The 27,700-nt window shown below is 44.6% G+C and overlaps 1 protein-coding gene across 3 annotated transcripts in view; it reads right to left on the bottom strand.

Moving 5' to 3' along the window:
* Positions 1 to 570: 570 nt before the first annotated feature.
* sema6bb (sema domain, transmembrane domain (TM), and cytoplasmic domain, (semaphorin) 6Bb) overlaps positions 571 to 27,700 on the bottom strand; it is a 70,908-nt gene continuing 43,778 nt past the window's right edge. For 2 of the 3 annotated variants that reach the window (XM_088393584.1, XM_088393583.1), the window contains 13 exons: positions 23,432 to 23,530; positions 22,078 to 22,168; positions 21,667 to 21,786; positions 21,204 to 21,292; positions 20,748 to 20,965; positions 18,130 to 18,261; positions 17,871 to 18,020; positions 17,700 to 17,732; positions 16,790 to 16,969; positions 16,250 to 16,390; positions 15,870 to 15,947; positions 13,885 to 13,943; positions 571 to 5,355 (listed from right to left, as the gene is read on the bottom strand). In XM_088393584.1, coding sequence (XP_088249710.1) covers positions 4,466 to 5,355; positions 13,885 to 13,943; positions 15,870 to 15,947; positions 16,250 to 16,390; positions 16,790 to 16,969; positions 17,700 to 17,732; positions 17,871 to 18,020; positions 18,130 to 18,261; positions 20,748 to 20,965; positions 21,204 to 21,292; positions 21,667 to 21,786; positions 22,078 to 22,168; positions 23,432 to 23,530 — 2,280 coding nt within the window. In that variant the 3' untranslated portion in view covers positions 571 to 4,465. The remainder of the gene's footprint in view (positions 5,356 to 13,884; positions 13,944 to 15,869; positions 15,948 to 16,249; positions 16,391 to 16,789; positions 16,970 to 17,699; positions 17,733 to 17,870; positions 18,021 to 18,129; positions 18,262 to 20,747; positions 20,966 to 21,203; positions 21,293 to 21,666; positions 21,787 to 22,077; positions 22,169 to 23,431; positions 23,531 to 27,700) is intronic. The other variant, XM_088393585.1, reaches the window with a different exon arrangement.

Here is a 27,700-nt window from a genome sequence, read left to right as displayed (position 1 = left end):
GCTGTAATAAGGCAACGCGCCTGAGACACATGCGTGTGCCGAGATTTTCCCCCTCAGGTTTCGAGTCTGTGTTCCGAGAAATGTGCAATGTACGGATCTTTCCAGCTTGAATATAATTAAAAATGTCAATAACGCCGGCGGCCATGTTGATTTTAACCCTTGACCCCTGCGAGGAGTGGCCACGTCTATTAATGACTGCTGTTTTGTGCCGCCTAGTGATTTTAATTTAGTGTATTTCAGCAGCTGCAGCAACTGGAACTTACATCAAGTTAATTTTTTTAGTCTAGAAGAAAAAGTATGTGGATTCAAAAAAAAGTTAATTTAAATCCAACAGTGACAGTAAACGGGAGAAAATAAAACTAATAAAGCTCTGCTGACATCTAGTGTTCAGGACTGGTATTACATGTTTTTCATTACTTATTTTAAGGGAAGTAGAGTTCTCTCTAGTGGATATCAATGGTCTTACAACAGCATAGGCGCTGATGGTAGAATGCGGCATAAAAAAATATTTAAAAAACTAGTTAAATAATATGGACAGCGTACAGTATTGATGATGACAAGAAAAAAAGCTTCATGTCCGAGTGGTTTATTTAGAATAAGAAAAGTGACAAGCCTCCAGGCGGAGTGACAAGGGGAGAGCTTGGGACAATGTGCGGAGAAGTGCACAAAGGTATGTCCTGTTGTTTGTTGCTGTATTGTCATGTCATGTTACGATGCCATTTTAGAAAATGTCATGTAGAGCAGCGCAGCGTATTGTATAGAAGTCAATGTCATGTGACGTCATGTGACGTCATGTGGCTTCTTTGTTTTCGTGTAATTGAATGCAGTGTTGTGCAATTGTTTTTTTTTTTTACTGCAATGTAATGTTTTGACGTATAAATGGAATGTAGTGCAAATGTGTGTTGTGCATTCGCGACATCGCGCATGCACGTGTGACTTGCGGACACGAGCACGCACTTGAACGTACGGTACAAATTCACGCGCACACGCGGGCGCGCGCACAAACAGAGGCTGTGTGGACATGCAGCTACTGCACTTAAGTTACACAAAAAGAATCAAGATTATGTACACATGGTCGCTTGTCGTGTAATTGACAGCTGGCTGGGGTGGGTCACAGGAAGCTCCCCCTATTTTTTTAACCTCAGGTCTGTGTGACCCCCGTTGAACCCTAACGTGATAGTCTTCACCTTCATTGTCCCACCAAAGCATATTTCAACAGAATTAAATTACACCATTATTTCACAAAGCATAGAAAAACAAACAGGCCAAAAGGAAACAAGATCAGTGCTGATTAAAAACATCAAGTTTACATTTAAAAAAAAAAAAAAAGCAGATTGTTTGTCAATTCTTATTGTGCTCACATGTACACATTTGCTTAAGCCCTGATTCTCTTTCACACGCACACAATGCTGAAAAAATATCGATGGATCGACTTGGACTCGTGTGGACTACAGAAAAACGAAATCAAATTGTTCTTCTTGGAGCAACTTCTTGATTTTCATCTGTTTTTGAAAGTCCCCCCCCCCCTCCACATGAACAACACACAAGGTCGATAGCAACAAGCAGGGTCAAGACCATAAATGTTTTTTTTCTTATGTGGGCGCACAAAAACGCGGAACAAGTAAAGCAATTTAGCACATAACAAGCCTTTGATTGTGTCCTGTCGATTTGGGGGACACAAAAAGGTTTTCATGTGAACAAAAGTGCTTTGACGCAATACAGGAGGTGGCAAGCGGGTGAGGATGAAAAGCGGCAGCATGAAGAACGACGGCTTTCGGAAGGGATGACGCTTCACCTGAATTTCTTAGTTCGCAAATAAAAGTACGCTGGTGCCTTGAGATAAAATTGACCCGATTTACATTTACTGTCAAACAAAGAATTACATTGTGTATTTCAAACAAGTATACATTAAATTCTGCTTAGCTCGATGCTAACTGGTATTGCTAAACGCCATAGGAAGGCTAACAAAAGTAGCATTGATGTCATTGTGTTTGAACAGACACAAATGGTGGTGCAACACATGTCGACAGATAATATGAAAAAATATTGAGTGAGTTTTGATACTCTAATCTGACCCTTTTCCATGTGCGTTTTATGCCCCTGATGAGCTTCTCGAAGGATCACGCAGGTCGCTGTCGAGAGGGCCGCAGTGATTTTCCCGGCCTCGTCGCACCGCCACCGCGTACTGGAGCTAATCAGGCATGTTTAAGCAGACACGGCTGACCGAGCACGCCTCGGCACCGAGACACAGAGCGCCGCTACGCTAATGACCTGCTTCCAGCGCTAATGCTGGGACTTAAACACGCTCGCCCTGCATGACCTCCTCATCTTCTTCCATCCTTGCTTTCATCCTTCTCAGAGAGCACCGGCGGCGATTTGCCGCGCCACTCTCGAGACACCCCGCTGCTCGAGGAAAATGGTCTTTGGCGTTTAAAATGGAAGGAAGAACTTTGAAATGAAAAGAGTTGATTTAAAAAAAAAAAGACATTACAGTGGATTCTTATCAGGACATTTCTAATTGTTCATCACTGCATCCGTGATGGGTTCGAAATTGACGTCAGATGAACCGATTCGAGGCGAGAAAGGATGCGAGCGAGACAAAAGTCAAAATAAAACATCGGGGAGTGCGGTGAGAGCCTCCAGAGCCAAACGGAGTGGCCGTCTGTCTTCTGAAGGCAGCTTTTGTTATTAGCGCACGCTGAGCGATGACGCCAAAAGGGATGACGGTTGGCAGTGGGACAGAAAGTTCTGACAGAGCGCTGAGTCATGCCTGGCACCAATCACTTGGTGCCATAATATTTAAATGACCAACCAATCAGAGGACAGAAAAAAAATGCTGATGTCATCAAGGACCAGAGCCTATTTAAACCCTTTTAGGATGAATTTGAGGTTGGATTGGTTAACAAAATAATATATTCCAGTAAAGGCGTGCTTCAAACCCCCACCGCTAGATGGCAGCAGCAAACTTCACAACTTCGGGTCACAATCGAGTCACGAAATGTGGGCGTAGCACTAATTAATATTATATTTAATGCTTTAATGATTTAAAACAAGTGTTTTGAGATACAAACGTGAGCCATATCTCAAGGCACCCTCGTAGCTTATGATTGATTCTGAAGGCGGATGAGTTTGACATGGCGACACAAACTGAAATATGAGCGGACAAAATGTAACATCCATTTACACATACAGGAAGCCGTGTCGCCAAGAGAAAGGCGATGGAATCCGTTGAAGCAATTCTACGGAACCGATATTAGATTGCAAAAGTAGATGAGTGCTTGTGATATTGTTTAAGCCACCACTGACTGGGCCGGGCTGGGCCGGGCCCTGTCTTATCTCCCAAGATGGATGGATGGGTTTGCCCTTCCTCATTGCTATTCCGTGAGGCGAGCTGTCTGACTCTTAGCGGCTATTTGTTAGCGCACAAAGAGGCTCAGTGTTGGGAACGAGCAAACTGAATGGAGCTCCCGAGCCGCCCGAGTGAGACGGCACCGGACGGCCGCGGCTCACGTTCGCCAAGCTTGAGGTCAGGTCAGATGAGACCCGATGGGGGGTGGGGGGGGGCTTCAATACGTGATGGAAAAGGGGCTTTGTTCATTTTCCCAAAAAGCCCTTTACTGAGAAAACAGATTGGAAAAAATCATCCTCTGGTTTTCCTCTTGTTGATTATTGCTCTCCTTCACGCATGTTAAGTTTTTAAACGGGCATGACGAAGTCCACAAGTTGGCTCGTAACAAGGACGCGCCATGTTTACTTCTTCCCCGGGATGGGCATCATCAAAAACAATTATCCCGTGAATTGATTGTTAAGCATTCGGCAGGGTGGAAACGATTGTTGATTAATGGTGTTTGAAATAAATAAGCCTCCGTTGATTAGTCGACGCTAATTTCCGGTCCAACTAACACTGCAAGGTGAGCACCCACACTTTGGCACGATAACTCCTCCCAAATGATGTCCAAATGTGATTGGCAGGCTTCAACCGTGTTCGGGGAGGGATAAAGTTGACGCCCAATCGGTTCAATCACAAATACACGCACGCACACACCCACGCGGACCAACAATAGCCGCAGAGTGGGCGGGGCAAGAAAAGCACAAAGTAAAATATACACGGTGGTGAAGGGGAGGCATCGCAATCGTGCCTCGACAAGTCCAAATCGTCCATCATTGTCCCCACGCTGTCATTTCGCCCCGAGGCTCCGCCTCCTTAAGCAGCCCATAACCGCGTCCTGCGCTCCGCGGGTCGTACCACTAGCAGAGCGAGAGGGGTGCGCCCAAAGAGGAACGGCCACGTTTGAGTACAAGTGTCCCTTTTTTGCTTCTCGTCTCTCCCTCCGGTCGGCTGAATGACGTCAGAACGTTGAATGACGGCGAGAGAGGACAAAAAGGGAAAGTAAAAGGTGGAGGGGGGGCGGATTGGTTTCTTCCAGTTGCAGGGGGGGGGTCGCTCAGAGAGATTTCAGTGACCTCACTGGACACTCGGGGTTCTCTCGCTCTTTACAAGAAGGTGGCTGTAGTCGGCCAGTTGTCCGAGTCCGCCTCGAAGCCCGTGCATCTCCGGCCTGATGAGGCGCTGGGGGTGGTACGGCACGCCGTTGTTGCCGTTGTAGTTGAGCGCCTCGTGGCTCCAGCGAGGCTCCCCGTAGTCCGCGTGGGGGGTGGGTGCCGAGACCACCCGCCGCCGGTCCGGAGACTCCTGCGGCGTACTCGGGTAGATGTAGTCCCCCGCCGAGCTCCTCAGGGCGGCCGCCGGACGCCCGGCGCCGTTCCCGCCCCGCTGGGCCGAGAGGATCAGGTAGCGCTGGCGCTCGGCGTGCGGCGGCAACAGAACCTCGCCCGGCTCGTCGATCCGGACCATTCCTCCGCCGCCTCCGCCTCCCTGCAGGAACTTGGAGCTCAAGTAGATGACCGAGTTGTTGGGGCAAGGAGGCCCGACGGCCGTGAGGAAGGTTTGGCTCTGGTCCCAGTCGGTGTCGGGCAGTCGCATGACTCGTTTCTGCTGCAGCGGCGTCTGCTCAGGCGTGGGCAGCAGGCCGGGGTCCAAGTCCCCTTTGGGCCATCCGTTGGCTGTGACAAACGGGTTGTCCACCTGAGAGTTGCGCCGATCGCCTCCGCCCGTCCTGGTCACGCTCATCACCGAGCCGCTGCGGGCGGGCCCGAGTATGTTCTGCTCCTTGTCGTTTTTGCGACGGGCCCCTTTGGCGCCCCGCCCGTGCCGGTGTCGGTGACTCATGATCCAACAGACGGCCAGCCCGGAGAAGACCGCGCCCGTGGCGAAGGCCGAGACGGCCGACACCACCAGCAGGTTGACGGACACCAGGCCGTCTGGCTCCTTGATGAACGTCTCTTGAAGTAATCCTGGTGGAGATAATATATGCGCTATTAATTGGGACATTACGGCATTTCTTAGCATCGAAAGAGGTGAAGTGAAAGCGCAATCCCGCATATCGTATTTATTTACATCATTTAAGCATATTCTATTTGACAGCCGAGTCGATAGGACCGGCCACACTACTGATGAGTTCCCGCCCCCGGCTACTAAGTGGCAAGTGTTTATTGACTGCAACTTGAATGAATCAACCCGCCTGGTTGGTCAATCAATGTCCTTTTTTTTGGTTTTAATTAAGTTCTTCATCAGAAAACGTGATTGGCGCTCACCCCACTCCACAAAAGGGAAATTTTGCTTGGGTTGGGGGAGAGGAAAAAAAATTTAAAATAAAAAAAAATAATCCTCTTTGTTAGCCATTAATCCTCTCTTTTATATTACGTGAGAGTCGCGCTCGATTTTATTCCTCCGCCCTCCAATCGAGCCACACGAGCGGCAAATTAATGAAAAGGTCCACAAGCATCGTGTGGCTTGTTTAACACCGCGACTGATGAGGCCAGGCGAACGCTTGGCAATTTGATAACCCGAAGAGATGAGCCGCAATCAATAAATTGGTTAGTAGAATTGAACTGATTACCCTCTTCATGGATTTTCCTTTTTGGGTGGACCACTTTTACACATCCTGTTGAAATGTGCTCATTAGTCTCACAGATGTAAATAAAATGAATTCCTAGCAAGACATTGATATAAATAAAAAAGGGAAACAATTCAAATCACCTTGGGAACGATTATCAAGAACATTTCCAGTGATTAAAAACATTTTGGCTTTTCAAGTACGCACACAAAAAAATTCTTTTTTTCCATTCATTTCAAAGAGGCAAGATGAGATGGAACAAAGTGAACTTTATCTCAAGGCTGCACTGTATCATAAAAATGTTCCACATCAACCCACTCGCTTTTGTTTTTTCCGGATTTCTGCCAACTCGGTCGAAACCCAACATGCACGTCTTTTCCGCCGATGAAACGAACGCAAGATAAACTCATTCAAAACGGCGGAAAGTGAGCGCGTCGCTAATAATCTGCCTTTTGTACCATCGGCCCAAATTAACAGCGGATGCATTCATGACGGTGAAAATGAAATCCCAGCGGGGGGTCGGGGGGGGCCATCAAACCAATTTCCCGTCGATCGAACTGCCTCCGGAGCGGCTCCCGGATTCCACGCATCTTTAGCGAGCGGTTCTTAAAATAATACGTCATTACCTGTCAAAAATTTGCTATTCTGCCCCCCGTTCAAACAGCATATCGTGCACTTTTTGACATCTTAATACTCGCTGTCAACTCCGCAGAGCCACCAATGAAAAGATACTTTATGGATTTTTAACGATTACTGTCACGAGCGTCCTTCTTCTTGCTCGGTTTGATTACGGCAGAGCAAACACGCTCAACGAGGCCATCAAAACAACTCGTTACTTTGCTTTAAAGTGGCAAAAGTGACTTTTTAATTGCTTGTATGCACATATTTGGCTCTCCAGAGTGTCTGCCCACATATCAAGTGTGAAATTACAAAAAGCAAGTGGATTTTTTTTTTTTTTTTTTGCGAGCTGCCTGTCGTCAGAAAATGTGCCGTCAGCAAGCCGGGCGGGTTTTGAGTTGTTTAATAAAACGTACGTCTCTCATCAAACAACTTTCATGTTCTGGCCGAATGCGATGCAGAGCTGAAGCGCTGTTGGATGTATCGATTAGCTTAGCGTTAGCTTCCGATGGTCTAATTTCAACAGCACATTAAGTCAGGTGAAAAGTGTGCTGTAATTCTTGATCTTGCTATCGGGAGAAGTTTGTCAGATATTTATTAACAAATGAGCAAAACTAAAATTGAATCAAGATGAAATATCTCAAAATATGATTGAAAGATATTTGATCTTACCAGGCCTTTTTTTAAGAGAATTTAATTCCCTTCAGGAAAAATCTTGATGAAATATCTCAAAATATAATTGTAAGATATTTGATCTTACCAGGCATTTTTTCTAAGAGAATTGAATTTGCTTCAGGAAAAATCTTGATTGGTTACTTATGGAGTACATTTAACTGAAAATAAAAAATGCCGCCCACTGCTTTCCTTTCAAGTCCAACATTTCCGAACTGCAAAAGTAATAGCTCTCCCCAATGCCTTGTTGTTGTTGTTTTTTTTTTAATGAGTGTGAATCCGCTGAGTGATGGCGCTACTATTAAGTGTGATAAAGAGGAAAAGGGCGCGGAAAACATTTTTTGGCTTGCTTCTGGGCAATCACACAATTACAGGCTGAGCGTTGCCTTGTACCATAAATTATACAGTTGTAGTGGCCAAGTTAATTCCCTGTGTCCTGTCTGCTTATCAGCAGCCTTTTTGAAATATTCATGTCGGGATCACAGGTGGCTGCATTCGGTCCACGTAGTGAATCTTCCACAGGCGCACTCGATGAATTTTTCAGCTTGCCGAGGTGGCCGCGTTTCTCGGCTGTGTATTAATAATAGGGATGAAAAATCATGGAGTGACTCAATACAATGATATTTTGCCAAAGGCAGCTTAGTGCAATTGTGCTATTATAGATGAACATTATTCTAGCTCAAAATGATAAAAAAAATATATTGAGTACGAACAGGAGGGATTTCTCAACGAGATGGGTTAAGGATGTGTCAACGCACAGCCGCTGAGCTGATTGGCTTCCATCCCCATGAGCTAGCATCCCGCCGCATGCTAATGTGTCGGGCAGAGATGCATTCGCTCGCTATCCCCGTCGCTCAAAAACGAGGCCTAGTAACGATGCGGTGGTATTGACTCGCGGAAGTTAACTCGTTTGCTCCCAATGATGAGAATAGACGTCAAACATTTTCTACAGGGCTGAAATTTTGGGGAGTCACCCCCAAAAATGGACAAAAAAAGCACCATGTACATCAAATCATCTCAAGCGAGGTAATTAAAGTGCTTAAAAAAGACAACTAGATGCGGGAATTTTCCTTACTTGGGCTGAAAGTTGGTTTTTAGTTGAGGCTCGTAAAGCGTGTTTACCCTTAGGAAGGCTGTAAAATCTTTACGGCTTCTCCCCGACAGGCTTTTCAAGCGAGGAGGAGATCTGGATCACTCCGGGAGCTCGCTGAGATGCAAGGAAAATAAAAACACAACCTGCACGGAACCAGTCAGACAGGCCAGGTTTTTTTTGCTGACCGACCGCCACGAGTGAACTCTTCAAACATTTATGCGCGCCAACCGCCATTGCGATTAAAACTACATAAGAATCACCAGCAATAAAATAAAAAAAAAAATGCTGAGCAATTCGATCTGTTTCTATTCTAAAAGTCTAAATTTGCATTGGAGAAAAGTTTTGTGTTAAAATCATCAGGGGGGTTGTTGGGGGTACTGAGTCAGACCCCCCCCCCCCCCTTCCTGTCCCCATGTAATCAGACGCTTTGTTTGGCTCCCCATGAACGGTTTTATTCTTCCCAGTCAAGAATTCTCCCAATTTGTATGTTACGGATCCAATTATGACTGGAGACTTTGTTTCGCCACAATACCAGCCGGGCGACCTGGAGCGAAAAGCTGATTAAGAAATGCTTCGTCCAAGCCAAACAAAGAAAAGCCAAAGAAAGAAGTCCATGGCTAAGATTTCAAAAGGTTTAGCTTTAGTTTGGACTTACCTCCACTTTTTGGCCAATATTTTTAGATGACCAGAGACTCTCCACGCTTAACTTCTGGAGTCAAAAGTTTAAGTGATTCTCTTTTTGGTAGTCTCGACCGTCTTAAGTGAGGCGCAATCATCTCTAAGCACAACCGTAAACAATTTCAATTAGTATTTTGTATGTATTCATCCACCAGGTGGTGCTACAACCCCCTCTCACTATTTACTACTGTCTGCTGATCTCATCTAATCCTGTCCATAGTCACATTTGATTTTCTTCCGGCCATGCAGCTGTTGCGTTGTCATATTTCTCCGAAAAAAGTCCCGAGTTCTCCTGCTGATTTCACATATCTTATGGAAAGATTTTGGTTTAACCGATTTTGTCAGTCGAAACATGACCATCACTACAGTAATTAAAACAGTCAGAAAAGGGCTTCGAGGTCAAACCCAGGTGGGCGATGATTCATATTTTCATTGAAGGATAAACGTGAAACGGTCTTTTCGGAATGACTAAACAGGCGATAAACTCAATAGCGGGTCAGCTCCTCGCAAACAATCCGCCCAGAGGGTTCATCTCTCACTCCCAAAATCAATCGGCTTAATCTATCTAACAGCCCGTGTCCGTATATCACATCATGATCACGATGTAAGCCCACCAGACGATTTTTATGTTCGCCCCCCCCCAGCATTCCAGTATTAGTTTGATTCCTGGCAGACATAAAACAGAGTCAAAGGAATGATTAAAATGTCAGCATAGGAGGCCGTCTGAGAGACCACCCTCGCCTCCCGCTTGTTCAGCAGCAGCTGTGGTGTTAATTCATTTTCTCGTATTGTTCATTCTGCAAACATCTACTGTTTCAAGATTCCCCCACGACCAGCAGGGAGATGAGAGCAAATGGATCGATGTGGAAGTGTCCAAGAAGGGGGAAGTCAAAGTCAGAGAAGAGTGGAAAAATAAAAGATTGGGATTTTGGATTTGAGCTGAAGGCAAAGTGTACAAAGAGAAGGCTTATTGATGTGTCCTGGAAAAGCTTGATGTTGGCATGTTGCTAGGCAGATTCAAGAATATTCAAAAGGTATATATTCTTTATCCTGTGCGAAGAACAAGAGTCAATTTTTTTTTTTACTATGCTACTAACCCTTATTTTATTTTACATAATGAATCCAAACGTATTACAAGTTATAAAGTCCCAGCCATGAAAAATAAAAAAAATGAACGTACTGTTGCGCTTGGAAGGCAACACATTGATCATTAAGAACCAGTCTGCTTCTCGCAGCCGCAAATGTCAATATAAAGCCATGTCGCCTTTCTAGAACCCTCACGCGGGCCCGCCTCCAAAACCGCAGTCATTAGAGTGGAACCGGCCCAGACCGCTGCCGTAAATTTGACGACAAATTCCCTTTCCTGCGCACAAAAGCCGCACGCAACTTTCGGCGGCCTGCCAAAAAAACAATCAGCGGTGTACCTTAACCACGCGCCGCAAACAAAAGAATGTTCCGTCAACCGCAACGGCGGACCTCAATTACCGAGTGATTGCCTCTCGCTGCTGCAGGAGTCAAAATAGCACCGTGTTTGTTCAGGAAATATTTTCGCGACGCCTTAATTGCTTCCTTCTGCAGCCGTGACGGCGGAAAGGGTACGACGTGTCGCGCCAGCGCCCCCTTTTTGCAAATTCACCTATTTGCAGATTTTTAAAAACATACCTAGTTGCTGTTTTGTCCTCAGAAATGCATTGGCGCCCTCTAGTGGCAGGATTTTGCAGATCGCTTAATTGCAGGGGGACTAAATTTGACTGATTAAAAAAATATATACATCATCCACGAGCGGGTTGTAACTAGAAGTCATGAACTGGAATTTTGTTTTATTTTCCAAACTCAGGTTCAGATGACGGTCAGGCGGCGACAACCTGCCGTAAGTGAAAGTGACATCTTGTAGCGCCATTGCACGCCTGAATCCATTTGGCGTCATTACCGTGTTTGCGTTGGCGGTTTTCGATTACAAAAATTTCGGCGGAGCTAGGGCCGCCCCTTGCCCCCCCCCCTCTACTTTGATCAACTTTTTGATAACTATCTCACACATTATGCCGGCCTCATCTTTTTTTCCTCCACGGAGCTCCCACGCTGCTTTGATGAAAAGAATTCAGTTGAATGCAGCACAGGAATATTTCAAATGCGGCCATGCCTGTGTGTGAATGCAATTTTTATTTCATTAAACACGGAGAAAAGGTAATAAACTCAGCTCCACCCTGCTTGAAATGAAATTGGCCCTCTGACTTTTGGAGCAAAATGAGGCGGACGCCATGTTGGATTACTTGACATTTCTGTCAGATGGGAAAGAAAGAGGGAGGGAGGGGGAGCAGTAGATGAGATGACGACGTATGAAAAGGGAAAATGAAGGCGATATGAGGCCTGGATGGACGAGCTACCCCCATCGGGGGGGTACGCTTCTCGGCTTCTTTTTTGATCCCCCCCCCTCTCGCCCCTCCCCTTCAGTTCACCCTCCTGACTCTTCGCCTGTGATGTTCCGAAGCCTTTCCGCCCTTAACATCCTCAAAGTTGGCCCTCTTCTTGTGATCTCGGCCCTTTACTCATTGCTTTCTCTCTTTACTTGGTGATGTGATTTAGCAACCCCCCCCAACCCGCCCTCCCCCTTCCTACTCCTCATGCTTTTCCCCGAGAGGAATCACCCCTTGATATCAATTTAAGTGACATAGGCCAGGGGACGAGATGAAAATCGATTCTCCCTGCAGCCGATGCTTCTTCTATGTGACTGGGGAAGGGAAGGAGGGGAGGGGGGGCTTTGGTTTCTCTAAAGCAAGGTCATATCCATCTCCCTTTGAGCTCTCATGACAAGGCAGAGCCCAAATCAGTCTGGCACTGACTGGACTGAAGAGGCATTAAAGAAGGAGCAGTGCGGCTTGATAGCGCAATAAAGCACTGCGCTAAATGACTTTGCTCCTCCAAAGCAAAGTTTTCCTCTTGTGAAGAAAGGCTCGCTAAAGTTGATACTTTACGGGACTTAAGCTCGAGCTACATTGCAGGTCCGAGTATCCAATGAGAATTTAAGGCCCGTCTCCAACTGGCTGGTACAATATTTACATTTCAAGAGAGACGTTTGATTACGTTAGCGATTATTTGTAATTCAAACAAATGGAAAATGATAGCGGGCCAACAGACACGGCGAGTCGTCGGCGGGTTACGACAGAAGCGGAGCGATGTGATGAGCGCAAATGTGTCATTCCTGATTTACATTTGCGGCGTCTCGGCGGACTTTAAAATGTCAACGTCAATTTGAAGAACAGCCAGTGAGTTTCCCTTTCAACCCGAGGATGACATTTCGTTCATTTCCTTTCATCATTTTCGAATTTATCTCAATAAGCGCACGCTAGGAAAACTTTGGCTTACTTTTGCACTCTCAACCAAGTTCCTTAGCGAATGAGTACACTTAAATGAATTCACTTTGGACTAAAAGCCAGGACAAGATCAGAGTTTTCTACAGCTTTAAAATTATCTCATGCGTGCAAAAATGAAATACGGAAGCACATTAATAATGAATAGCTTTTAATAAGCCTGCTGGACTTATTAAAATTTAATCAGGAACTAGGGGCGAAAAAACGAATCGTGACAGCCATGATTGGCAGTTTGAATTTCTATCATGTTAGCAGCACATAATACTCGCTGGGTTGCAATTGACTGTACAGATAAGACCGCGACGTCAAATTTAATTTTACGATATTTTATTCATGGACTTGCTGAAACATAATGTCCCTCCCAAAACTAATATAAGACTCGTGACAATAAGTATAAGCCAGGATGAAACCCGAAGTTCGGGATCATTTGACATTTCAAGTTGACAGGCTAACCTGAGCTAAGCTAGCTAGCTACAGCGTCAACTAGCTAGCTACACTTTCTTATTTGGGAAAAAAACCTCAAGTAGCCACATATGGTTCCAAAGGATTAGCGTTAATCCACGGTAAGCATTGAACATCTCTTCGGGCTCCCTTTGCCTTTTCCCACTGAGATTTTTCCAGCAATGTGAAGTCAGAGCGTCACATCAAACAAGGGTGCTGATCTCCAACAGGATTTGCGCGGTGATTATCCAATATTTATCTTTTCTTTTCACACGCCACATGAACTTGGGCAACTTTCAGAAGCAAAGGATTAATTTGCACACACTGGAATTAGTGCCAAGATGAAAGTCAGGTCTGCGTGTGTGTCAGGGGAACATCCGAAACCTCATCTGGAGAAGATGGATTAATATATATGAGGCTCACCTACATCTATTTCCATAAACCAGAGGAAAACGTGAACATGAAGGGGAAATCAGCTGGAGGACGAGATAATTAGCCATAAATTGATGGAAGGAATGCAAAAGCGGACGTATATTTAAGGACAGCGTGAAGAAGCCAGATGAACAAAGTCAGCTGAGAACACACACAGCTAGCTGCCACACCAAATGAGAGCATGAGAATTTCTTTGTGTTGGATGGCGGCGCTGCTGACTCTCGCGGGAGGACGCCGCATCGCTGTTTATTTGCGTCGCATTTCATCAGGCACTCTTGATATTGATTATTGCGACGGCGAGAGAGAGTGCAAAACCTTTGTGACTTAAAAGTCCTTTTTTTTTAAAGGTAGGATCGCTTTACTTTTTGAGGAGCTTTTAAAAACAGCATTAGCCAGTTTAGCATTTTTGCTAGTCAATTTGCAATGCTAGCAAAGCTATGGGAACACTAGCTTATTTTTTTATCTCAACATTAATATTTTTACTTTTTAGGTGGAATGTTCAATATCACTTATCTCCCAGACTATTTTTTTTTTACTTTTAAGTACAGGAATGAAATCATTACGTCTATGTTTAATGGGGCGTGAGTACTTTTGCAACTTCTTGAGATAAGCGATATTCACTTACCGTCGCAGTCGCCCAAGTGAGCCACGTTTCCTTGCTCGACGTCTTGTTCGAACGGCAGCCTGTCGAAGAGGACGCACAAAAAATGATTTTTAGACATTATTCATTTTTTTTTCATTAATATGTCCATTATTAGGACTTTGTGATCAAATTCAAACAGAATTTTTTCAAACAAAAGGTTCTCGAGCCTTTACCGTAAAAAGCTCGTCAACAAAACAAAAGAAAAAAAATGAGAACATGAAGACGCCCCTGTGGCTCCATTATGATCCTAATAACCGAAGCACGGCTCTAATTTAAAGATCACGCATACCCACGGGGAGTTTAATTTAGCAGCTTAATGAGCCGAATTGCAAAAACATCTTGGTCAGCATGTTCACTCTTCACATTCTGTATTGATGGTGTAAATAGAAACTCCTGGGTGTAATGCAATAAATAAGATGGTGGCAGAATTTTTTTTTATGAGTTTCACCATTGACCCAAATTGGTCACACTGGTGGGAGCACCGGAAATAGATTTGGAGGGCTACACCGGTTTGATATTTATTTATTTATTCCTCCGGAAAATCTAACCTCGATGGACAACTGGTTGTGATTTCCAGCGGTTGTTACAAAAAAAAAATAAACATCTCACCACAACATTTATATTCCAGACCTCACTCGTGTTCAATTTGGCACCTCGGGCAGCCTTTGGTCTCAAAAAGATGTCATATTTATATCCAAATGAAATTTCACCAACACAAAACAAATGTTCCACTTTTATTACGATGCGCTCTCTGAAGATTTTTTCATAGCCGCACCTGTTATTGTATTCGCGGACTGATAAATAAGAGCTCACGGAATCTCGGCCTCCGTGTTTTGACAGAAAAAGACGATTGCATAAGCCAACGGACACCTCGGTTGAATTGAAGCAGGAGAAAATGCTTTTTGTTGACCTTATTTAACCTCCGGAATGCGGATATGAATACAAAGTGGCGATTATTATCTTTGTAAAGGCAAATTTTTTTCAATGGAGGCGCTCGCAACAAATTTCTCAGGCGAGAGGAAGCGGAGATGAAATGACAGAACCAAGCAACGAAAAGAAAACACAGCTGGCAAAACAGAGCCGAGAAGCACTCGGCACGAGACGCACAAAGGCCGTCAAATTAACGAGATGGAAAACGCCGGCCAAAAATATCTCATTAGGAATTGAATTAATATTTCAAAAACATCTGACTTGCTTCTCACAGCGTGCAAAAACAAGAAAGAGAATAGAGCAATAAACGTTGCAATCAATTTCGCTCCCTTGAGGAACTGCACTCATTTCAACCACTTCGGATATTTTTTTTTTCAGTGCTCCCCCCCTCCCAACTTTTTTTGCACCCTCAACCCGTTTCACAAAGACATATTTTGATGGACCGGCGGAGGAACAAACAAAAACAAAGAATAAATAATAATAATAAAAATAAGTCGCCGTGACGACGTCTTTTCAAATGGTCCTGCTTCGACCTCGACCTGCCTGGAGGAATCTCCCCGTAACTGGAAGCAGGATCGATGGGCGAGTGGAGCGGCCCGCTTAAATCAAATCACGACAGGCCACACAACGGGTCTGCGTAGCCCGCGGTGGTCTTTACGGACCCGCCGTGTCTGTTTCCTTGGCTCGGCATCTGTGTTCTTGGAGCTTCTAATTCAATGAGCCGAGCTCGGGCGGGAGGGAGACGGCGGCGGAGGTGAGCGCATGTGCACGGCTAAGTGAAAGAAGATGGCGGCGGGGTGCCGCGGTAGCCATCGACATCTTGAACCAATCGCGCCACTGACAGCCCACTTAGAGCGCACAGATGGTCCTCTCAAAGCATGACTTCCAGACCATATTTAGTAATAAAAGCAAGGTTTTTGTTTTTTACTAGAAAAGCGTAAATTGAGACACTTGGGTGTAGTACCACATTGCGCCACAACATGCCAGGGCAGCACTGAGCACTATTGTATTTAGAGCAAGAACAAGGTTAAAGTTACCTGGTTCCAGGGCGAAGGAAGGAGCAGGTGCTTCCTCTGGTCCAGCCACAGTACGGATCTCTAGAGGCGATGCAGTTTCTGCGCGAGAAAATCCAACGTCACACTCGCGCCCAGAATTGGATTGCAAGAATAGACGCTTGCCACTTTTAGTGCCATTATCCTTTTTCAAGCATGAAATGAATTTAGGGATTGATTTCCTGCTTGTGCGGGAATTTCCAAAGGACTTTACAGCTGTGGGAATTTCATCTAGGGCATTTTAATTTCAGAATATTTATTAGAAATATATTCTTTTGGAAAATTCCCACTTATTGTGTGAGATTGATTACAATTTCAGTTTGTTTTTTTCTAGATGGATAATTTCGAGTGTGTGTCGGGCTCACTTGATGCAGCGCGAGAAGCGCTGGCAGCGCGCTACGGGCACTCGCACCACGCATGAGGGGAAGGCCAAGATCAGAGTGTGACTGGCTCGATCCAGACTCAGAGACAAAAGCTGCCTGGCCTGCGGAGAGTCACCGGCGCATCTGCGGCAACAATACACACACGGGGAAAAAAAAGAAACAACAACAAAATAACATCTTGGAGCTTTAATCGGTGTGGAAAAGAAAAACAAGCCGGTGAATTCAAAAGAGAAAAGCTAGTAAATGCCAAGAGGACAAACGAGGGCTCGCTCGTGCGCATTGTTGTTATGCTGATTATTCTCGTGCTTAGCGTCGTTTAAAAGTGCAGCCGGAAAATCCCCAAATGGCGCATTAGCTTTAGCGATGTTTATGTCCTTTTATGCTAGCCAAGTTCATTTACACAGCAGTGCCTTGAGGTACAACTGAGCTCGTTAAGTCATTGTAATATTGTTCTCAAAGGATAGAAAACATATGCTGGTTAAATTGTCCGTCTACATGTGTTGCTTCACAGATATGTCTTACTTTTCGGGGTTGAAGCCCTCCAATTCCTCCAGGAAGATGTTGCTGCTAGTGACCGTGTTGTCCTGGTTGGGCACGATGAGGAACTTGAGGATGGTGCCCCGGCTAGACCCCAGGAACAGGACCGTACGGTTCCTGTGCGGCCCGGCTTCCGAGTCCACCACAATTTTATTCAGCTGGTACCTGCGCACAACACAGATGAGGGTTTGCGATCATTTATTTTCCAAGAAATGAAATATTACGCATTGGAAAGAAAACATGCAATGGGATTTGAATGGAAATAATTAGCAATGCTAATGAGATTGTACACTAATTAGGTTGGACGTTGGCTCGTTAGTTAGACTTGTCTCGGGAACAAAAGAGGAGCGCGACTGGACTCCGATAGTTGTGTTGTCCCCGATGCGTCCTTTTATCCGCTCTTCATAATCCTCCCAGCGTCTGAGCGACAGTGCGGATCCTCGATGGCGAGCTCGCCGTTACTTTCAACGCCCGGTTTTCTAGCGCAAAATCTTTTTACGCTGCGAGGGGAACATCATTGTTGACGAGATTACGGCTTGTGTTTAGAGGTAGATAAGCGGGGAATGCAAAGTTTTACGGCTGAAGGATGCGGAGACGGCCACCGGTTATATATTCAATCGTCTTGTTTTTTTATGTGCTATAAAAACAAGCGCGGAGGCAATCGGAAGCTACTAAGCTCTGAGGTCCCGGTCAAGTGAAAATAAATATGCAAATCTGAAATGTCACAGAGGAGTTTGTTGTTGAGAAAAGCATCGTTTTCAACTTGCAGTGAAAGAAACATTTTTATACTTGGAATTGAGTTCATTGCAGCATGAACGCTAAATGCTGCTTCACCGTGTTTGCTTTGAACTCGAAAAATGTCCGTTCCACAATTAGGACATGCTTTTCTCCTTACCTTGTTTTTAAACCTACATCCAATGTTGCACCTCTAAGAAGAAAAGGGAACAAAGATCATTTGTGTTAAACGTTTGAAGGACTCGGAAGAACTTGGCAGGAATAAAATCCAAGGAAACGTTACGACGTCACCGCGAGTCTTGATATAATTCCAAAGAACTTGTGATCTCACCTGACCATGGTTTTGACAATCCAAGGCCTTTGTCCAAGCGACGGGACGGCCTCGTCCATCAGCGGGTGAGTCTTGACAAAATTAAGCATCTCGTCGGGGAAGGAGTTGGACGAATTGAATCTGGAACCTTGAACGGCGCAGCCTCCGGGTCTGAAAAAGCGCCAAAGCACTTTGTTTTTCCAAAAATCAACTTCTGTTTGCATGCATTGCTAATGCTAATTTCCATTAGCCCGCGCTAATTGATTCCAGTCTGACTCACCTTGGCGCGGGGATGAATTCATCAGGAACGGGGGTCCAAATGGACTCGGCCGACTTCTGCTCTTTGAAGCGTCCGTCGAACACGGCGGCCAACTGCTCCATGTCAAAGGCGCACACCGCCGAGCCGGGGATGCTGCGCAGACAGACCGAGGCAAAATTAGTCCATCATTTGGTGGCACATGAACGAGCGGGAACAAAAAAGTAAGATAACAACTCCCGTCTTGACTGATGGAACAAAAGGATAAAAAAATAGCTCGCGGGCGCCGTACGAGGACAGACAGCCAAAGCAAAAAGACGACAAATTGGATTTGAGCTTTTCATATTTTCACAGTCAGCGCTTGAAAACAAAAGGTATTGTTACAGAGAGCAAAACGAATGACGGGCGATGATGGAACTTGTCAAGTCGGCGGCTTGAGAAAAAAAAGACAGGCGGTGGATGCAATAGAGAGATTAGAAGAGTCTTGGCGTCAATTTCTGGAAAACAAAACAAAACGGGAAATGAGTTACTGATTATTCCTCCCTGGGAAGGAAATGAACCCAACAAGGAGGCCTGCTGAGTCACAGGGCACTTTAACAGCTGTACACCACCCACGTGCAAACACTCACATGACCCCTCTGGACCCCCGAAGACCTCGTCCGTGGAAACTTGGACCACCTTGTGAGATGATGAACGGTGCGCGTGGTGCGAACGTGACTAAGTGGCAAAACCGCAACTGAGACACCTGTAATGTTCATTTTCTTCGCTACATGCTAGCTTGTTGCTAAGCTACATCTTCAAGTCTGCTGAGGAAAACCCGAAATTGAAACCGGTTTAAATCCCGAGTCTTTGAAACTTTAACTTGGAATCGTTCCAAGCTGCTTGGAGCCCAAACTTAGCCTAATTAGAAATCACAACCCTGCGTTGAAAGTCAAATTTTGAACCTTTCCTCGCTTCAAAACTGAATTCACCTTTGATCATCCCTCATGAAACGTAAACCGAACTTTTCCAAAGACAAAATGTTCCACCTGTCCTTGTGCAGCGATAGCAACTCTTATGACGGGGTAGAAAACAAAGCTGCAAGGTGGGCGTCAGATAACGAGTGAGACAAACAACAATAAAAAATTGCCTCTCAAAGGGAAACATGTCACATCTTGTAAAGGTGAATTATAAGAACAATATGTTGTGGCTTTGCTGGAGGGAGAGACGAGCGGGGGTCTGACTCTTGGCTACAATATATGAAGTCCTCTCCGTGATGTTGCCAGGCAACTAGCGATGAGAAAATCAGCAACTTTATAACTGCAAAAATAAGGATAACATTTCTTAGCCTGAAGGCTAAAAAGAATTTTAGGATATTATCATTCGGCTCGAGGGTTGAACCTTGTCTTAGGAGTGACATGTTTTGCGAAGTTGTCAAAATGGCTAACTAGCCCAATTTTCGATATTTTCACTTTCACTAGTTTAGAGTTATTTAAAAAGGAGAAAGTATTTTTTTGTGTTAGACATGATGATTACCTCAAATTGTATGTATGAGAAAAACAAAACAAGAAACATATCTAACAAATTGACTCAAATCTGTAATAAATAGCAAAAAAGCTAACTAGCGATCTGGCTAGCTCACCAGACAGACATGCAGTCACTCCTTCCTTGAGGTGTTTACGTGGTGTTACACAAAGGCAACATGAGCGACTGTCCGTGAGAGCACTCCAAGGTTTCTCGCCCGTTTCATTGTGTGTGTCGGATGAAGTCATTTATCCAGCTAGCACTTAGCGCGGCGCAGTGGGCCACATGGGACCAGTGGGACATTCTGGCATTCATTTCCTTCTCCTTCCTTTCTCACAATCATCACTAAAGATGTACAAAACAATCTACATTTAGGATATACTAAGGAGAGTGTCACAAAGTCATGTCAAGTTTCTTAAATTACTGATATTCAAACACTACACAGGAATCAAAACCTAATTTGAAACCCAAACAAATCATTTGACTTTGAAAGTCAAACCTATTTGAAACCCAATCCAGGCTTAGAATCTAAATTCTCTAAATCACAAGATGACTTTTTTTTTTTTTTAAATCTGTGAAGCTCCTCGACTCACTTCACTTTAACATCAAGATGTCACAAAATGGCGGTGAATCCCAATCAGGATATTTGAATTCATGAATACTGAACTTAAAATACATCGACTCTCTATAATCTTCACAAGTGAACAGCCTTCTAATGGAAACCAGAATGGCACTGAAATTGAGTCTGACACTCTTGCAAAATGATTTTATCTGGGACTGAATGAACGTGTGAGTGTGTGGTATGTGCGGGCATGTTCAAAAGCTCTTCCGAAGCGGCAGCTGAAGAAACACATTTCCAAGACCTTGTGGACGCACGTGTTGTCCATTATTGACTCGCTCAAAGTTCAAACAAACCATCTCCACCGTCATCATCATGCCACCTTTCTTCTTCATCATCATCACCAGTCGTTTCTTAGCCACACATGGTTGTCACTTCCCCCAAAGTCGTTATATCAGCTCGCAGGTTGAGGTGCAACATAACACGTGAGATGCAGAAAATGTCGAGGTGTGGGCTCCGGAACAAGAACTCATTTTGTTGCTAGCTCAGGTAAAGGCACAGACAGAATGTTCGGCGCTACCTGTTGGCCGGTGTGGAAAAGACGCCGAGGATGATGTCGCGGCCGTGCATGTTGATGATGGGGCTGGTGGAGTGCAGCATGTTGAAGTAGAAGTGGGAATCTCCCGGCACGGAGCAGTTGAGCCGGGCCTTCAGGAAAGACGTCCACTGCTTCTCCAGGACACGCTGAGAGCCACCCTGGTCGCGCTTGCATACTCTGGCCACACGGGGCACCACAACCTGCATTCACAGTGATGTCATCTTAATTTTTTCTGTTTTTTCAGATTTGTTATTTATTTTTGTTTTTTTAGCTTCTTTTTTGGTCTGAGTTTTATCTATTTTGTCCCAAATTGAAAAAAAACCCAGAAAAAAACAAATAAAAATACTTTTTGGGAATTGTTCATTAATCTTGCTCTTTTTGGTTGAAAGAAAAAAACATCCCCAACGAGGAAGACATACTGTCGTGTACTTTCATTACCTTTTCCAGGTAATTAAACTCCATGGCGATCTCTCGGAAGAAGAAGTAGATGTGAGGGCCCCACTCCACGGCGCTGACGAAGAAAGGCTCTGCATTGGGGCAAAGCATTTTCAATTTTCACCTCTCTGTCCTCTTTTGAATAATTATTCTCTTGCCCGTGCTTTACTTGGTCCTTAAAAACACTTTGGATTCCATACAGGCTCAAAATATGCTGCTAAAAACTTAGCGAAGAAGCGTAACGGCGGCACGACGTTTCAGCAGATTTACACTCGCAACGTCTACCTGCTAGGCGCCCGATAGCGTTTCTTTTTACTACCTTATCCCGGTGAAATAGTGATGTGCGAGGTGGCCTGCTCAAGCAGCTGCTAACTCAACATAAACTTGTCAAGCCTGCAGGCGGTCTCAAGCCGTCCACAATTCTTCACAAAATGACACACGCTAGCATACACACATCTCGGGGTACCTCGGAACCATTTGGAGTCGTGCTTGATGGTGCGAAGAGCGGGACTGTCCCCGAGGCTCCGGTAGATGACGGCGTCGATGGCCAGGAAGTCGGTCACGGTGGCCGTAAACAGATTTCCCTCTGTGGCACGCACACATGACAGACAGGTTAGGAAAAAAATTCTACCAAGACACTCAAGTTGCGGGTTGAACCCGAATGTATCGCAAGTTAACAGCAGATAATATAAAATCAACTCAGAGAATTATAGCGTGTCAAGTGTTAACTCAAGTCATTAAATAAGGTTGCTAAGCAAACTGAAGAAAGCCGCAGCTGAGCATAAAAAAATGGCTCATTATCAAACAAACCGTGGACATGCACTCGAGTCAGAATGGAGATGCCGAAATAAATGCGAGACAAATGAGTCACCTTTACCTGCAAACAAAGCCACGTTGGCGTGTTTGGGATCGTAAGGACATCTGGCCATTCCGCTGACGGGGTCACTGACCATTTCCAGAGTGTCACCCTGTTATAAATACACACAAACACACTGAAGCATCAATCCGTAGCAATCAGAAGGCAACATTTTGAAAAACAAGTCTTTAGCGGGGTTAGCCTAAGCGTACAGTAGCGATTCAATGGTAGCAATTAGCGATAACAATAGTCGCACAATTGCGCATGAATAACGCATACACACACTCAGGATGGTTAAAGATACCCGCAAATAAAGACCTTGCCATCACACGGGTCCTAGACTATGAATGAGTCCTTGCTAGCTTTAGCAATTCCAATTGACGCTAGTCTTCAAAGATTCAAAAGCAGTGGCATCACAGTGAGGTGAAACTCGAACTTAGCAGCCAAAATGTTATGTCATAAGAAGAACCTCATACATAGAACATCACGACATGACTGATGTGAGTAAATACGGTGGAAGCTAAAAGACTGTTAGCGTGGTCATGAGCTAAAGTTCATCAAGACGCCCCCGCTAAATATTGTCGGTATTATACAGTTGGTGGGGTTGCATTAAAGCACAGCTAAAAATAAATCAGTTGCTAGCTTGCTAACTAGCCCCCAGGGAGGCAATCAAGTTCATCGTCGCACACAGTCGTCATTAGCGGCTGACAGATAAAGAAGCGGCGGTGTAAGGCGAGGCATGAAAAATGATCTGCCAGTGAGCTTTTGATCAAAGTATTTGGGCTCCGATATTCACTCGCCAGCCGAGCCAATGACTCACTTTATGTGCCGTTGCTTTGCGGCGGTTTGAAGTTGCGATCAAGCGGGGCAGAGGTGGATTTGGGAAGTTAATTCAACAACACGCTGATGGATTTAGGTAAGATGAAGAAGGCTCAAGTGTTTGACTAATGGCAACAATTCGAGGGCAACAATTCGAGGGCAAATTGACAGGTCAGGTCGGTTAAGAGTGTTAGCAGAATCTTGTTGATTTCATAATTTCTCCTTGATGAAGTCAGTTCAAAAAAAAAAAAAGAAAGAAACGAGCAAAAAAACAAATGAATCATATCTTCACATGAGCTCATTTGTTCTACGCCTCTTCAAAATGTGATGTTACACAACAAATACATGAGAAATTCTTGTTTTTCTCAAACTTCCTTGAGACGTTTATCGACAAGATGCTACGTGGCACAAGGATTTATTTATTTAATCATATTCATTTATTTATTCAATTATATTTTATATTTATTCAATTTTATTTTTATTTATTTTTCTAGGTGACGTGCGTGCTCTCGTGTCCAACAAAAGAGTCTTCACATTAATTTTACGGGCGACTTACGGTGTAGTTGGCACAAAGCGGGTTGAAAGCGTTGGTGCCGCACACAAACAACCCGTCAGGCCGACTGAGAAGTACCTTCATGAAATTCCGGCATTCATCCTGCAGGGTGACAAAAAAAAACAACTGGAGTCAAGTTTCATTTTATTTTTGTAGCACCCATTGACAGCAATGGGCACAACGGCAGCTGTATAAACAATGTGATGAGCACTATAAATTAATGAGCGCGTAAATGGAAACGAATACAGCAGCTCGAGAATGAAAACAAGAAATCATCCCCCAAATGTACGCCTGTCAGCGGAAGCCTTTTGCAACCTGCGCACAAACGATGTCACGATTATCTAAAGCGTTCAGTGAAATGAAGCTTTTCACTCGCCTGATGTGCGGAATTATTTCACCATTAACGCTGTCAATCAAACTGACGGAGGTTGAATGCGGCCTGTCGAGACCCAAAGCGTCTACAAACGCGCCAGCGTGCCGCCGCTGATGATTGACAGACTGTAATGCAACCCAACCCGGGGATCTTAAAACAAACGTGGCATCCGAGGCTAATTTCTTCAGCGTGACACTTGAAAGTAGATGAAGTGACACGACAAAAATCATTCTCTTGAAACGGAAAGGCGCGGCGGACGAGTCGCCCAATGGAGACAAACGACTCGAGTTAATCTGCAGCCACCGTTGACAAATGGTTTCCAATGTGCTAACATTAGCGTCGGCTAACCCTACACAACCTCTGCCATGTTATTTACCATTGTTGTCGAGTTAACCAAAATAAAGGAAAGGCACACATGCGTGTCTACTGTAAAAAAAAAATATTAGCGCCCCAGTCAGTCCGGCACCAGGCCCACCAGGCTTCCGATGACATCAGCGTCATGATGAGGGACCCCCCTGGAAGCCAGATGTCGACGGCCTTCGAACCCCCAATCAGACTTCCCGGCGGGGTTCTCATTTTCACCGGCTGAGAAGAAAAAATGTTAAGTGTGTGTTCGATGCGTGGTGTCAAATACGAGGTGTCACTTTCCGAGTGACACATTGCGGAGTGACAGTGATGTGCTACTTTCCGCTCACCCGCTCATTAGCACACGCCACCTGCGCTAGTCTGCTCCGAATTAACGTGCGTGGAATCGGCACTGATTTGAAAAACGGCTATCAAAGTGGAGCGCAAAACATGTTTAGGAAGTTAATGTTTGACAAGCAATTGGCTAGTTAAACTAAACGTAGCTGAGGCTAAATCAAGCTAGCATACGTAGCTTAGCTGTCTAGTTGGGTTTTATCATGACATTTATCTTCGATTTGGAAACCTTGCAGGTTACTTTTCCTTTTTTAGTTTTCTCACATAATGATGGATCAAATGATTCCAGATGAAAACAAGGGGGCGGGGTCTTTTGTCAGACTCTAACGAGAGTTTTTTTTGATTCTCATTTTCTCTTTATGAAGATTGGCAAAATTCATCTGCTGCTGCATGAATTCATTTCATTAACTGGCATTCATCTATTCCAGGAAGCAATTTGGAACTGGCATGCGCAAGCTTTATTCAAAGACAAATGAAGTCAGCAGGATCAGGCTTTCGTCGCGCTTTCGGAACACGCGTGCACACGCTCGCCCGCACGCGCGGCGGCAGATTACGGGGCCGTGAATTAACCAATGAAAAAATTGCGTATAGCGCCGAATGTTTCACGGCCTTATGCCTCCTTGTCCCTTCCGAGTGCGCTCTCTGCTCCTCCCCTCCCTTCCCTGGGAGGAATCCAGACAAAACGCCACCTGTGCTGTGTTGGCAAGCCTCGGCCAAAAACCCAGACGACTGCAGAACCTCCTCCTCCTCCTCGCGTCCTCCTGCTCTTCTAACGGACACTGGCAGAGCAGCGAGGCCTCTGAAAAATTTATCTCCAGCTCAGATGAAGCAGGCGGCGGGCCAGCATAAATACAACCCGAGATGAATCTGCCATGCTTTTTATTTATCGCCTATTAGCAAGCTATGTTGCCGATGCGGACTAAATTGCAACGCATTTGTATTATTTGCAACTCGGGCCGTTCCTTTCATCCATCGTGTTGGTATCTGGAGTCTCCCCCGTATGGGATTAATAAAGAAATGTCAAATCAAGATCAGATCGTAAAACACAATTTCCACACGACCAAGCTCATCCCCACACTTGCATTGACTCACTTAAAAAAAAAACACCAAAGATTCTGTGTTGCTCGGAGCACGAAAACTGAAAAACGAGATTTAATGCTATTTTTTTTTCAATAATTAATCCTGTACAATTAAGATAAAATCTCAATTATGTGAAACAGTGCATTAGTTTTGCTTTATAATCCTGTTAAATGCTCCCAAAAACAGGTCTATAATATATATATACATATATATATATATATAATATATATAAATAAATAGTTAAAGGGCACATACCAAAACAAATCTATGCAAGTAAACAAATACTTTCCACCACAAGTCACGACGCAGTAATAGTGTGGAAAACCCGACGATTGCATCTGTTTCCCATCTTTTGTTCTGACCTATAACAATCAACAAACTTTTCATTTGACTCCACGCCAAGCGAAACGATGTTTTACCTCCGGCTACAATCAACATTCCTCGTCGGGATCGCAAAACAAAACACACCGGCACCGTCGTAAAGAATTTCCCCAGCCTCGGTTTGATTCATAGGCTCGTAAAATATTAGTTACTGCCCGCCGTGACCCGCTACGCTAACGTGAGTGCGATAGCTCTGTAAGGCAGCGGTGCATCAGGGGGTCGTCTTTAGCGCGGTGGCTTCTCCAAAGCTCCAAAGTTTCCATTACATGGCTGGCTGCCTCCCCGATGTTAGCGACTGGCGGGAAACGAGCAGTCAAGAGTGGCCATTGGCTCACACACACGGATTTGTTCTTCCTTTTCTGACCTTAAAAAAACATGCTTCACTTGCTATCAATTAGCAAACGTTTTATTTTACACAAAGCGATCCAAACATGTTTTGATAGCACAGAAGTTGAGCCAAAGCTAACTAGGCTCTTAAAACATGCAAAATGTTTTTAGTTTAATACAGAGAAAAACTTTTCTACCTTTATTTAAGTTTTTTATTGTTGTATCTAATCTAGAGGTAAGGTATTTTTGTTAGCTAAGCTAATTGCTAGCTAGCTCCTGGTTTAAAAAAAAAAAACATGCACTATTGTAAAGAAATTTTCTTCTAAGTAAAAGTTTTCATTAAAGAGATTTTACTACTGTTTCCTTGCGCCAAATTATCAAAAATATTGGGGGTTAAAAAATAATTTTAGCATTTGTGCATTTTCACACAGTTGTTATTCAGACTTGCCGCTTGTCCCAATGTACATCAATTATGTTTTATTTATTTTATTTGTATTCAACGTTTCAATGTATCAAGGTTTTATTTTCTCTACATTTTAAAGTGTTAATAGAAAACGGTATTTTTCTATCATCTAAACAACACAAAATGCAGATTTTTTTTTTTTTTAAGTCCGCTCCAAGGATTCAAGTTGAATCACTACCTCTCCTTTTTTTTTTAAGTGTCTCTACTTCTTCTCAAGTACAACGCTGGAGCGAATACACGTCTGCCTACATGTCGAGATGTGCGAGTTTTTCCGTGCCCACTCCTCAAGTCGTTAACAAAAGCCCCCGTGTCGCTTCCCGGAAAAAAAACGTCCCTGGCGCACCATTTGGAGCGAGTGATGCACCGTGACAGGATGAAAGGGTGTGTATGGATGTTAGTGTGGGCGGGGGATTAATTAACGGCAGCACCAAATTAGCAGCGCTGCACCGTGCAGTGCTTTGAGTGTCGTGCTTTTTAACCCCCCCCCTCCCTAAACCCCGCCCACCCTCCAAACTAATCCGCATCCCTCCGGCTTGCGGGCCTTCATCTCTGCTTGATGGTAATTGTGACTGAACACACCACAGGCCACAAACAAACATCACATGGGAAGCAGCGAGTCCGAAAAAATACCGTTCGATGACTCCCAGGTGGAGAAAAAAACCACCAGACTATACTCGACCCGGGTCACCTTTTTGACAGCTTGCTGAGAACGAGGTGGCAAATTGACGCGGTGGAAACACAAATGAGTTACAGCTCGCAAATTTGTTTTCGCTAACCTCTCGTGACGAACAGAAGGCCACACACATGCCGAGCGTTTAATCACCATCTGGGCTAACTTTGCAGACTCGGGGAAAAATCTGCCTACCTTTACGTGATGGGACTTGGACTTTTTAAACTGGACCACTGTGGGGGGGGGGGGAATTACCCACACGATGAATCCATTTTGAAT

This window comes from Syngnathus floridae, chromosome 13, assembly GCF_059516105.1.
Source record: "Syngnathus floridae isolate MCC-2025c chromosome 13, RoL_Sflo_1.0, whole genome shotgun sequence".
Classification (NCBI taxonomy): Eukaryota; Metazoa; Chordata; class Actinopteri; order Syngnathiformes; family Syngnathidae; genus Syngnathus; species Syngnathus floridae.
The sequence above is the reverse complement of the archived record's forward strand: the minus strand, read 5'-3'. Positions and strand labels throughout refer to the sequence as shown.